Raw genomic sequence first — 13189 nt, forward strand, 5'->3', positions numbered from 1 at the left:
GAGCATTGCCCCCTGACCATGTCTATGTCTGAAGATCAACCCCCTTTCACCCCTCCTTATAGTTCCATGGGCTCCCGTCAACCAATAAACCTCTTCGGATCCAGTCAGGTGTGATTAGTAAAATTACTTTTCTCAAAAAGACCAAAGAGACGACCTGGTCTTGTTTAAAACGACGTAAATACATTTGTAGCTCGACTTGTTTTAAAACGACTTCGTCTTTACTGTCTTGAGACTCAAGCGTCGGTCCGATCAGCTCCCCCCCTCTGAGGAGTCTCTCCTTTTCTCCAGGAGGTGCTGGTCCAGCTCCCTCAGCTGTTTCAGGAAGCCCCAGTTGGGGATGATCCTCCTGCGTTTCTTCACGTGCTCGACGGCGTCCACCACCGTCATGTTCTCGCAGATCATGAGGTAGGCGAGGAAGAGCGTGGCCGACCGACTCCTCCCCATCACGCAGTGGACCAGCAGTTTATCTGGAGACAAATCACACGGAGGGCACAAGCACACCGATCAGGCATAACATTATGACCGCCTTCCTTCCTAATATTGTGTAGGCCTCTGTGGATCAACCCTCAGATACTTGATCAGTTTGGGATCTAGTGAATTTGGAGGCCAGGTCAACACCTTGTGCTGTTCTTCATGCTTTTTTGAGTTGTTCCTAGGCTGTCAGGCTACATCCTGCTGCCGTCAAGGAGTGTCCTTGCTATGGGGTGGGGGTGCCTAGTCTGGTCTAGGTGGGTGCTACATGTCTAAGTAACATCCAACACCAATGAATGCCAGGTCCAGAAGTTTCCCAGCGGAACATTGAACTGTCACAAGATGGTTTAAATGTTATTTACTTCTCCTCTCAGTGGTTTTAATGTTGTGGCTGATCCGTGTGCATTCTGCGAGATTGTCTTACTCTGCGGATTCCTCAAGGTCTCCTGGATAAACTGGGCAGCAGAGAAGAAATACTGGCTGAGGTCAAAGGCTGGGACGTCCTCCGCTACCACGCCGTAGTAGACGATGTCCATGTCGCTGTAGTAACCAGGCCCAGTGTCCACGTTGTTCCACGTCCCCTCTGCTGCATTCAGGATATGAGTAATCCCCAACTTCTTCAGGTTGTACCTGTCCTTCGCCGTCTCCCTGCAAGAAGCCAGTGTTGTGGTTAATCCTTTATTGTTTCATTCACTTCATATATTTAATGCTTTTATTTTTACTTACTCGTCCCCAATAAAAACATTAGGCCAGACCTCGTTGACATGGGTGTAAGCTACGCTCCCACGGTTGAGGATTTTCTCCAGCTCGTAGCCCCCGGGTGTGACGTAATCATCCACCGGACCGGATTCCTTAGCCGCCGCCGCCACTGCCGCCGCCTTTGTAGCATTTATCTTTGACTTGGGAGAAGCCATTTCTCTCACTGCGGCTTCCTTTCACACATGATTTATTCACTGAAGCAGAAAAAGAAAAACACCACACTTGCTTCTTTTTTCTTCTTCTTCCTTCTCCCCCATGAAAAGGTACAGTTTGTTTTGTTTTTCCTCATGCATCTCCTGCGCCACTCACCGAGAGATTGAAGTTCTTCCCTTTTCTTTTTTTTTTTTGTTCTTTTCTTTTTTTGTCCTACCCGTGAATTTGGTTTTTCATCATTCTCTGGCAGCTTGTTTTTGCGAAGCAGCCCCTTAAAGGCAGAACATGGTACGGTTTAGTTCTGGCAGGCTCAAGCCAGGGCGCAGATTGTATAACCGCTCTGTGACGGGGCATCAAATGCGGAGGATATTTTTAGGGCTGTGATGTGGCGGGCCCCTGACCTTAGCTGCCACGTTCATCTGCCTGTGGGGAAAACTTCCACCCAGCCAGTCCCTGCCATCCACTTCTGAACACACAGCTTTAATCTCCGCTTCTGGCAGGAAGCTGTGCTTATCCAAACTTTGCACTTGCCAAAGGATACCCATATTCACTGGAGTGAACAGGCCACTCTGAGCTTTTCCTCAGCCGTACGAGCGACTCCTTGAAATTGTGTCAGTCTCTCTTAGCCTTTCTGCATATCTTCAGACGCCGGGAGAAAGCGTGTAAGCGCGGCCTCACAACACCCGTTAAGGATGTTCTGCATCTCCTGCAGCCTCTCGGGGGCCAAACGAGAACTGAAATGTGTCAGACTGTTAGACAGATGAGGTTTTTCACAGGATGGCACATGTCTTTGATTCCCCATTATATGATATGCACGGTCCATTCAGCGATCTAAATGCAAGCCCCCAAAGTGAGAGCGTGATGATGACTGTGTTGCGGGAAGGCTGGATGAAGCTGCTAACATGTCAGACAGAGTTTTCACACCATCAGCCTCCTTTATTTTTCCCTCATATCTTCATACTGTGCCATCATTCATTCTGACAGTGAAATCATTAAACCTGTGATATCCAATTCCTTTTATTTTGACAGCATCTCTCTCTCCCAGCGAGCTCTGGAGAGCATCTCTTATTAAGATGGCTCCAGTGTTTCATCTCTTTTCAAAGTCTGACCTGAATCTGTACACACGCTCGCGAGCGCGCCGGCATATATTTTTTGTCATCTTGCATCAAGCCTCTTTAGACACATCACAGTTTTAACTGTACGCCGCTGGATTGCCGCAGTTAAAGACGCCGTGTTTTTGAGAAATGTGAATAAGTAAGTGGAGCGTTGTTTATTTATAGACACACGCCGTCGTTGTGTTGTTCGAGTGCAGCAGGGGTCTTGGCAGCTGATACAGATTTGTGTTGCGTCTTAGGACCATGCCTGTGTTTTCTTTTCTCTTTTTTTTTTTTTTTGCACATTTTATGCATACTTTGCATTTTTATTTTCACATGCATCACAAACACATTTCCTTCTCTTACGTATTGTCAGACGTTTAAGTCAAATTTGAAAAATTGCAAGTGGAGGTTTACGTGTAGCTGAGATGAAGTCTTTCTAGGAACAGAGCTGTGCAAGGCCTGCAGGTTGCATATTTTAAAACATTTATCGTAGTATATATGTGCAGTATTTACTAATTTAAATGTAGTAAAACGACTTGGGAATCCCCGTCAAGGTCAAATCCTTTGACATTTGTGACGTCATTATATTGAGCCTGGGGCTCTGTGTAGCAGACAAACTTAAAGCATGCATATATTTTACTCCTTACTGAGTTACATTATGCACCATTGTCAAACAGATCTTCTCGTTAATAGCATACTGTGCAGCTACGCTATGCGTCAATGTGAGTTTCTGAAGCAGTAAATTACACAACTCAAAGAAAAAAAAGCATTTTTATTGATTTCAATTCTCAAAGGATAATGTGAAACATTACACTGGCGCCAGGACGTTAGCAGGCCGGACTGGATTGAGATTGTTGACTTGGATTGAGAACAGACAGCTCATGTGCTACATGCTGTGAGCTGCAGATATGTATAGCCTGTATAAAAACAGGCAGCTCCTCAGCGCCATCAATAGCATTTAATAGTACTCCACAGAGTGTTGTTAGATGGGATAGTGTAGCCAGGTTATAAAAATAATGCAGTATTTCTCTGAAGCCTTCTATATGTACTGCAGCTAAAGGTTTAATAACTTTATCAGATAGTTGATGTGCAGCCTCCTTCTCTCTGTTACCGCAAGATGTTTGGTGAAGTTGTTAACTGACTGCTGCTCCTCTGCTAGCGTTTTTGTGCCTATTCAGATGCATTGCAGTAGTACTTTAGTTGTATTTCAGGACTGACATGTCACGGTAGTATGGGTTTCATCTTTAATGAAGTATTTCCACACACTTGATAAACCGCTGCTAGTTTGCTGCAGCGACCCACTGGACTCCTCATCCTGATGCTTAAAGCCCTAAGTCAACAAACTGACAAGTCTGTACAACCGCTAGTACTCACCACTGCAGACTGAGAACAACCTGAGAGCTGTGTTTTGGAGATGCTCTAACAAATTCTTCCACTTGCCCAGTTTTCCTGCGTCTAGCATCAACTTTAAGGACAAAATGTTCACTTGCTGCCTGATATATCCCACTCACTGACAGGTGCTAGGATAATAACAAGACAAGAGTTATTCTCTTGACAAGTCAGTTATAATGTTATGGCTGATGGATTTGTACTTTGAGGTAAATAGGATAAAAACGTCCACGTCTCTCCTCTGCCTCTCTGCATTATGTCCTCCTCTGCAGGGCCAAGGATGAGTCCAGGTGACAGAGCTGCTCCAGGAATCCAACGTTTGGGAGAATATTCCTGCGTCTGCAAACAACCTCCACGGCCTCCACGAGGGTGAGTCCTTCTTTGATCATGAGGAACGCCAGAACCAGAGTCGCCGAGCGGCTGATTCCTCGAGCGCAGTGGACGAGCACCTTACCTGCACGGGCAAAAAAAGCTTTGAGCTGCATTGAGTCTGTGGTTTCATTCTATCAAGAGCCGTGTGTACAAGAGAAGTTATGACTGAAGTTATAGCAAATTCCCCCACTGTGGGATAAATAAAAAGATTATCGTATCGTGTCATGTTGTATCGTGTCGTGTTGTATCGTATCGTATAGTATCGCACTTTACCTTATTGTATTGTATCATATCGTATAGTACTGTATCATACCGTATCGTATCTTACCGTATCATATTTTACCATATCTTACCTTATCGTATCATATCATACTTTACCTTACTGTATCGTATCGTATCATATCGTATTATATCGTACCGTATCATATCGTATCGTACCATATTGTATCGTACCTTACCTTACCTTATCGTATTGTATCGTATTGTATCGTATCGTATCGCATCATACCATACCGTGTCATATCATACCATACCTTGTCATATCATACCGTATCGTATCGTATCGTATCGTAGCATACCATACCTTGTAATATCATACCATACCATACCGTATCGTATCGTATCACATCTTACCATATCGTATCGTAACATACTTTATCGTATCGTACTTTACCGTATCGTATCGTATCGTACTTTACCGTATCGTATCGTATCGTACTTTACCTTATCGTACTTTACCGTATTGTATCGTATCGTATCGTACTTTACCGTATCGTATCGTATCGTATCGTACTTTACCGTATCGTACCATATCGTACCTTACCTTACCTTACCATATCGTATCGTATCGTAACATACCATACCGTGTCATATCATGCCATACCTTGTCATATCATACCGTATCGTATCGTATCGTATCACATCTTACCGTATCGTATCGTAAGATACTTTATCGTATCATGTCATACCATACCTGGTCATATCATACCATATCATATCGTATCGTATCGTATCATATCGCACCTTATTGTATCGTACTGTGCCGTAACGTTCCGTACCATATCTTGTCGTGCCTTTTCTTGTTCTTGAATGACTGTCATTCTTATATATTTTAGAGCAATGTGCAAAAAATAGGAGCTCCAAAATATATAAAAAAGATTTTATTTATTCAAATAGAAAACTAAACTAAATAAATTAATATGACTGACATAGCGTATACCCAGATAAAGTGTGAATTCAGCTGCTTAGTTTTAATGGATTACTCTCTCTGCAAACTAAACAAAAATGTCATCATTTCTGAGTCATAATTTCTAAAATTTGATGATTCATGACTTTTCTGTATCTTCGGGCTATAATACATATAATACATTCTCTTCTGGGCCTCAATTGGACTCAAACCTTTCTGACTCAGAGCGCCGTGAATGAAATCAGCCGCCGCAGTGAAGAATGGGCTCAAGTCAAAATCTTTACAGTCTGATGCTTCGACCCCGTGGTACAGCACCCTGGTGTCTTTGTAGAAACGTGGCCCCGTGTCAATATGCCGGGGGCCGTCTGCAGCGTTCAGCACGTGTGTTATTCCCAGATTTACTAGCAGGGTTTTATCCTGAGCTGTAGCCCTGTAAAACGACACAAGAGATGAGTTATTTTAATGTTATTTTTTTCTAATCCTGGAAGCATATGTTTGCAAACGTATGACTGGTGACTCAAATGTACAGGTTTTATATTTGTCCCCCATCAGCTGGCCAAATACTTGTTGTTTGCAGCAACAGGTTCTCGATCAGATCAGCATATTGCAGCAGGGGCCCCAAAGTGAGAATGTCACTTACGCGTCTCCGATGTAGAGGTTGGGCCAAACCTCGTTGACAGCTCCAGTGGGGCGTCTGTTCTTCAGCAGAAGGCTGAGCAGATCGCTGGTGGGCGGTGTCTGATACTTCGGCTCCTCCTCTGATCTCATATCTGTATCTCTCACCTCGGTGTTGTCGTATAATTAACACAGTTTATATTAGTTGACAGTTAAATAACTTTCCCCAAATGGTCTGGGGAAGGAAATGTGAGATTTTATCCCCGCTAGTTTCGCTTCTTCGCAGTCGTTTGAGGAAGGCCTCGCAGTAAACTCTGACCTTACTAGCGCGGCTCGCCCCGCTTTCCATCTGAGCCGGGTATCAGTGTTGTTGAGAGGCTGAACCCCGCTGGAACGAGACAGCTGAACATACCAGAGAGTGGGCAGAAGCAGCGCGGGGCTATTTATTCCACATATGACTGCGACAGAAGCCGAGCTGCCCGTGTTGTGACAGGTTCAACTACAGAGCCTCTGCAGGTCAAACAGTTGCGAGCGGTTAAAAAGATGGCGAGGGATAAGTGTCGTGCTGGCACCCTGAGCGAGCTCAAGCCTCATCAACAAGCCATCTCGAGAGACTAAACCAATTCATGGTTTCATTGCTGAGGAACACGGCTGAAGCTAGATCTGTGCTTCTGCGTCGTTTCTATGACGCCATAACTGTAAACCTAGCAACGCGTTGTGGCAACGAAGACAGCTGTGATGGGTCTGAAATGCATTTCTGCGTCCGTATCTCTCAGTGGCTGAGTGTTTCCTGTCATGATGAGTTGTAATCCTGTTTGGTTTCTTTGTGTTTCCTGTTTTTATTTTGTAAAATTTCTTGTCCTGCTTTACTTCCTGTATTTTCCCGCTTCGATTGTTTGATTTAGTTTGTGTGCTCCGCCCTCATCAGTATCACCTGTGTCTCGTCAACCCGTCTGAACCACGTGTGCTGAGTTTCTGTTTGGGTTTTTGGATACCACGCCTCTCAGCTGCAGCTACTTTGTGCTTCCTATGCACTTTTCTTTTCTGTGTAGCAGTGATTTTAGTAAAATTAACTCTTATTAGTTCCAACTCCTCCAACATGAGCCACTCAGGTCCTGTCACAATTATATGAAGTCCTTCAACAACGATTCAGGAACTGTTTCGGATCATATTGTGTGATACCACCAGGTAAAGCCCAGTTGTCATGCAATGATAGAAGATAAAAGTTCCAGTTTTGGTGAAAAAGTGTTAATGAACAGAACAAAACCTCATTAATGTCTGTGTAGTAACCATGGAGCTAGAATTGGGAGGTGATGGCCTAAGAAAGTAACTGCTTTAGGTTAAGAAGTAATGTCACATCTTGTTGTTCTTATACTTTTATACAGATTACAAATCTTTTTGATGCCAGGCAACAAAAGGTGACTCCAGGAAGTGACCGTTTCTCATTCAAGAAACTGTTTCTGTGCAGAAGCGATTTACCAAACAGGACATTACGTGTTAATTAGTGAACTTTAGAGGTGCTGAGCTAGCTGTTCCCCCTGCACCCAGTCTTTATCCTGAGTCTATTCATGCTATAAATGTTGAGTTTATTCCTGACCTTTTGAAAGAGCAGCTGATAAAATGTCCTCACCTTAAAGCACGTTTAGTTGATACTCCATCGTCATCTTCTTTGTGTTTGTTTTAAAGAAGTAAAAGGTCACCCAGTGCAGCTTCTTCACTCTTTTATTTGTTATATCTTGTTGTTTATGATCTTTTTTCACATAAATTACATTCCCCAGACAAAGAAAAGACAATTTGTACATCTTTAACGTTTAATTTTCAATGAAACACCTACTTTTAAACTAGGATACTAGGACGGAGGCGACGATATGATACACATGTTTGATTTAAGTCCTTCCATTGGCGCTCCAGCTCTTCGACGATCCCTGGATGTGCAGCTTCTTGTCCAGCTCTCGGAGCTGCTCCAGGAAACCATTGTTGGGCGAAATGTTCCTGTTGGCGCCGACGGCTTTGATGGCGTCCACCAGCGTCATGTTCTCATGGATCATCAGGTAAGCAAGGACCAAGGTGGACGAGCGACTGAGTCCCATCGCACAGTGGACAAAAACTTTACCTGCCAATCATTGGAGACAAAAACTCACTACTTGTGGGTTGCTTCAGAGCTCCACCATCCCGTACGGGCATCATGTCTGCATTTACAACCATGCAATCAGTGGATTATTGCTGTAACCTTTATTCTAAATGCTCAATTTGTTCCTCCTGTGTGGATTAAAAGCCATGCACGTCACATAGAGGAGTGCTTCTAACTCCTGACTAAAAGTTTTCAACAATGTTGCAACAAATGTTTCTACACACGGTAATCCCTGGTTCCTTATCGGGGCCGGGGGATTAGGGCGCAGAGGAGCGCGTAATTGAACTGTCTTGGCTTCTGTGTATTTCTGCCGGGGATTACTGTAGGCCCCGCCACACACTGGAGCCCCCGATCAGCCAGCATGTGAAGAAGGAGGCCTCGTCTTATTACTGTCATGTCAGATACCGACTTCACTTTGCATAACAGGCCTGGCAGGCACAGGCCACAAACATAATTGTGTAATTTCCATGTCCAATAAAAGTGTTGCTTACAAATTACCAGGGCAATCCATTTAAAACCAATTTTCCCGGCCGAGGTCTGAGCTTATGAGAAGATTACCGTGGGGGAAAGATATTAGCTTGATATTATGTTTAGTGTTTGATTTGCATTTTAATGACTAATACAACTGGGGGCTGCTGTAATGGGAATTGACTGACAAATGTTTCTGTACCTCGCCTTGTCTTTCCCCAAGTTAACGTGTGAAAATGAGGAGAAATACCTCGAGAGCCGTGAGTGCTCCTCCTCACCTGTGGGCGAGCTCAGAGCGTTCTTGATGAAATTGGCCGCCGGGTAAAAGAAGGGACTCAAGTTAAAGGACGGCATGTCAAAAGCCTCCACTCCGTGATAAGTGATTTTGGTGTCTCGGTAGAAGCTGGGACCCGTGTTCACGTTGAACTTGCCGTCGGCGGCGTTGAGCACGTGGGTGATGTGGTGGGCCTGGAGAGTCCTCTTGTCTTTGGCCGCGTACCTGAAGGGAGAAATTACATCTTTCCTGTGAGCGCACTTCATGGAAGACAATCACCGCTCATTTGCTTATTAGGTTGTGCAGCATAAAATCTGATCTGCCTTAAAGGGAACTTAGCTTTTAAAAGATCTGTTCATCATCTGAAGCCGCACTACATACAATGCTACGTTGCTAAATTGGCATGATTTACTCTTGATCTCAGCAGTTGACTGAACGATAATACCATATAGAAACAACTGGCAGTTTGAGAGAGATCTGCTCCAGAAAGGTCTCCACTTTTCTCGAGTAAAGACACAAACATCTTGAAGTAAGTAAGAGTAAATAAGCCCAAAGATATCTGCAGAGCTGGCGCAATATTTGAGGAATAAAAGAATAGAATATATTTTGGAAAACAAAGCTCTCCATACGTAGGAGCCCCTTTATATTCTTGCAGTGTTCAGTATAACTGCTAGCTTGTTAGCATATTTACATGCTAAATATAATATGCTAGGTTAGCATGTTAACATGTTTCAGTGTTTAACATGGTAGCATTTTAATATTGACGGACCAAAACCGCCAATTCAATCTAAAACAAACTCAATAAGTGGTAATTGAGACATGTTTTTAGTTTTCATGAGGGCAGTTTTACTTTAAAGGGCCAGTGTGGAGAAAACAAGTGAGTCTATTGGGAGAAATGGAATATCATTTTCATAATTATGTTGTCATCAGTGTACCTAGGGAGCGGATTTTATTCCCCAGAGCCTGCCATGTTTTCTACAGAAGCCCAGATTGGACATAAACAATCAATCTACAGAGGGCTGCTTGCGGTTTTTGCGCTTTAAGCAGCCACCATGGAAACTTTAGCACGATAGCATGCTAAGGTTTAGCAAGCTGATCTTCAAATAACAAGTTTTACAGCATAATTGAAAACAATCAAATAGGTTTGTTCACTTAAGCAACTCAAAAGTGGATTAGTAAAGACTCTTCCTAAAACTATATCTTATTTTGCACCTGCCAAACGCATGTTTATATTTTTAGCGTTTAACTTGTTGCACCGTGAGTCTCGGAGTATCTCCATTTCAATCCCCTGTATGTGCTACACATGTGGCATATGGTATTGAATTTAAGAATTAGTCTCACATGTCTCCAATGTAGATCCTGGGTTGGACCTCATCCATATGGTTGCTGGTCCCTTTCTTTGTCCACATCAGCCTCTGGAGCTCTGAAGCTGGAGGGGTCTCATACCTGGTGTCTGCCCCCTCAGGGCTCGCCAGGCAGCTGAGGCCTCTGGGCATGTCTGGATTCTCCACTTCTGATTTTATTTCATTAAACAGGTAGAAAAAAAAAAGAAGAATCTCTGCTTCCCTTTTACAATAGCGCCACCTACGAAGGCCAAATGACTCTGGTCAGGTTTAATGAATCGTCTTAGGCGACACTGAGAGAAAACTCTTGCTCCGAGCATCCAGCGTACAAGCCTGTTGACATAACTGTAAGCCGACCACATGCATGTGATGCTCTCATCATCTTTTACACAGTTTGTCAGATTCATTGATCTCCAGAGATGCAGAAAATTTGTATTCACGGCTTATGAGCAGCCATAAACAGCTTTTCATTTCTGGCAGGCAAATCTAACCTGTGCATTTACAATTCACACACTGGGCTTTGGAGCAGCTTATAGCATGCATACTGTATACATCCATACAGGCTGGTGTGTGATATCGCTCAAGGCTGGGCAAGTGATGTGCGCGTGGACTGTTACAGTAAAAACATGCTTCTTATTTGCATTCTTCTCGTGTACAGAGACCTAATGTGGCTCTCAGGGTTCGGAGACTTATTGTCCACAGGGATGAGCCTTTGTGACGAAATCTGTTTCAGTGACCTTTTGTTAAGCTGCCGTGGCATATGGAGGTGCACTCGAACATCGCGACGGCTTTATCCATCTCTGCATGCGCACTGTCGTTCGTGTGTCACTCTGGGCAAGTGGAAAAGCTGCATCTGACCCAATGTGCTCTCCATGCATTTGAGCGCGGGAAGGCAGAGTAAAGTGTGTCTTTGCACAAGTACAACATGTACCAAGAGTACCTGGAGGCTCTTCTTTCTCCTCATTGATCTATAAGTACAACCCTTCCCTCCCTCCCACAGTCAGGGGCAGAGAACTGATTTCCCTGGTGCACATGTTGAGCTGCAGCGCTGCTTTCACAGCCTCCCCCCTTAGGCTAACCTGTCCTTCCTGCTCCAGTTCTGTGTAATTAAAGATGCTATGTATGGGAAAGTGCCTGCGGTTAACATGGAGGGCAAATAAAAATGGCTTTTTACCTCCTCAGGGCCTCTTCTTGGTGGTTTTATGAATTACACTTCCCTCTTTAGCCTTTCAGATGTGGTTCATCTGGATTTGTGGGCAAATTAATAAAAGAAGAAGCAATCCATCAGGCAATGCAGTATCATCACAGTACATTTATAAAAGTGCTTTATAAACATGTTTACCTTGCAAAAAATAAGTGCACCGCACAATAAATCCCCACACTTTAGATTATGAATACTGCGCGCACTAATAAACACTTCCCAACTTGAAATATCTGCAATAAATTTGTTAGAAGACACTTGCCTTGGCTGGAAACGCTGCTTTTCATGGTGTCTCTGTACAAGAGCTACATGTAGGTCGACGGCACAACTGTCTGCGTTCTCCTTGGTAATCTACCCTGCAACCTTTTTTGCTATTTTAACATCTGAATCTCAGCCCAAAATAATTCTGGCATCATCTTCTGCATTCCTTAAAGGTTACCCGAGCTGCCAGCACAGGAGGGAGGATAGGACACGGCTTTTTCAAAAGTACGAAAATTAGATCAGTGCTGCTGTGCTTGAGCTTAAATCTGACACGCTCTTTGCGCCGCGGTGAAATGTGTTTAAATCAACACCTGGTCAACTGGTCAAGAGTTTCTGATCTCTTTTACTCGACAATAGTGACATATACAGTCATGGCTACAGCACAAAAAAAAGAAAATAGCATTCGGGGAAAAATACACGGTGGTGGAGGGGTGAACATATGCCAGTACAAACATTTCTTTGTGAAATGTTTTAAATTTATTGTCATTTGTAGGTATTAATCATGAATTTTAAACGTGCATTTCGTAACTGTGTGACAAAAATAATAATTCACAACTACAACAGTGTTTATAGTGGATGCATGAGCGATGACTTCATGGTTAATCAAAAAGACCTGGAGGCAGTGATCAGCTCCAACGGCTCGTCCCACAGAGAGAGTTTACTAAAACATGATGCATTGTAAAACATTTTCCAGAAGACATTTGGTCCGTGCTGCTCTAACACAAAGTGAGGTACTAAGAAAAGAAAAAAGTCTTCTTAAAAGAATGAGAGGTAAACACATAATAAGACACAAAACAGTCGTAAAATCTCCTTGTAACGTTTCCACTTCTCAATAAGTGAAATCAAGTTTGATTTTGTTTTGCAACCAAAGTGTGTCCTTTTGTTAAGACATCCATTACTTTTTTCTTTTTAACTATTAGCTACGTGTGTTAGTAATGCAGCTCTTTTACAAATCAGACAATAAAACTGTATTTTAATGGATTTTTGAAGTTCACAGTACAGTTATTTCAGAGTAAAGTTTGACCTGATGGTGGCGCCGTTGAGGTAAAGCTACGCCACATCTCAGGCTCAGGTTGCTGCTCATCTAATGAAGCAGTCTGGTGTCACTACGAAGCACAAACCACTCCTGGGCTCAGGTGTGCGTTCACTTGCTAACACGTGCTAGCCTAGCGTGTGTTAGCATGCTAGCATTGTCAAAAAGAAGGATGCTGGATGTTAACATGCTAACGTTAGCATCTAGCATGCTGAGATTAGCATGTAATGATTACAGCGTCCATGTGAAGCCCCCCGCCCCCGTTTCAGTTACAAACTCCACACTGAACTTTTTTGACAAGGCTTGAGTTCATGGGTTGAGACGGGTTTTGTTATTATTTTGTGCATGTAGTTCCCTTAATAAGTTTACAATATGTCTAAATAAAAAGCTGAATAATTGTTCTTTCATTCTGCCTTTCCTACATTAAGCTACACGG

The 13189-nt window shown here is 43.4% G+C and overlaps 3 protein-coding genes across 3 annotated transcripts; all 3 read right to left on the minus strand.

Moving 5' to 3' along the window:
• Nucleotides 1-128: 128 nt before the first annotated feature.
• Nucleotides 129-1642, minus strand: dusp29 (dual specificity phosphatase 29). Its single transcript, XM_084567029.1, has 3 exons — nucleotides 1198-1642; nucleotides 896-1119; nucleotides 129-467 (listed from the first exon to the last, which is right to left on the minus strand). The coding sequence occupies exons 1-3, from the start codon at nucleotides 1383-1385 to the stop codon at nucleotides 250-252; spliced, it is 630 nt and encodes a 209-aa protein (XP_084423155.1). The 5' UTR covers nucleotides 1386-1642; the 3' UTR covers nucleotides 129-249.
• A 1742-nt stretch (nucleotides 1643-3384) lies between these two features.
• On the minus strand, nucleotides 3385-6216 carry LOC311504477 (dual specificity phosphatase 29-like). Its single transcript, XM_084567609.1, has 3 exons — nucleotides 6068-6216; nucleotides 5640-5857; nucleotides 3385-4323 (listed from the first exon to the last, which is right to left on the minus strand). Exons 1-3 carry the CDS (start codon nucleotides 6193-6195, stop codon nucleotides 4124-4126), a joined length of 546 nt encoding a protein of 181 aa, XP_084423735.1. The 5' UTR covers nucleotides 6196-6216; the 3' UTR covers nucleotides 3385-4123.
• A 1416-nt stretch (nucleotides 6217-7632) lies between these two features.
• On the minus strand, nucleotides 7633-10411 carry LOC311504962 (dual specificity phosphatase 29-like; the record flags this gene model as incomplete). The annotated part of the gene is made up of 3 exons (XM_084568327.1): nucleotides 7633-8155; nucleotides 8920-9140; nucleotides 10257-10411. The coding sequence occupies 3 exons, from the start codon at nucleotides 10409-10411 to the stop codon at nucleotides 7929-7931; spliced, it is 603 nt and encodes a 200-aa protein (XP_084424453.1). The 3' UTR covers nucleotides 7633-7928.
• Nucleotides 10412-13189: the final 2778 nt, after the last annotated feature.

This window comes from Chelon labrosus (assembly GCF_963514085.1).
Source record: "Chelon labrosus genome assembly, chromosome: 19".
Classification (NCBI taxonomy): Eukaryota; Metazoa; Chordata; class Actinopteri; order Mugiliformes; family Mugilidae; genus Chelon; species Chelon labrosus.

Excerpts from the sequence above, each read along its gene's own strand:
- dusp29 (XM_084567029.1), bottom strand. The coding sequence starts at position 1,385 with ATGGCTTCTCCCAAGTCAAAGATAAATGCTACAAAGGCGGCGGCAGTG. Across the intron at positions 1,120-1,197 it reads AATGTTTTTATTGGGGACGA|GGAGACGGCGAAGGACAGGT; the intron begins GTAAGTAAAAAT and ends GGCTTCTTGCAG. Across the intron at positions 468-895 it reads GACCTTGAGGAATCCGCAGA|ATAAACTGCTGGTCCACTGC; the intron begins GTAAGACAATCT and ends ATTTGTCTCCAG.
- LOC311504477 (XM_084567609.1), bottom strand. The coding sequence starts at position 6,195 with ATGAGATCAGAGGAGGAGCCGAAGTATCAGACACCGCCCACCAGCGAT. Across the intron at positions 5,858-6,067 it reads AACCTCTACATCGGAGACGC|GGCTACAGCTCAGGATAAAA; the intron begins GTAAGTGACATT and ends GTCGTTTTACAG. Across the intron at positions 4,324-5,639 it reads CGGCGCTCTGAGTCAGAAAG|GTAAGGTGCTCGTCCACTGC; the intron begins GTTTGAGTCCAA and ends TTGCCCGTGCAG.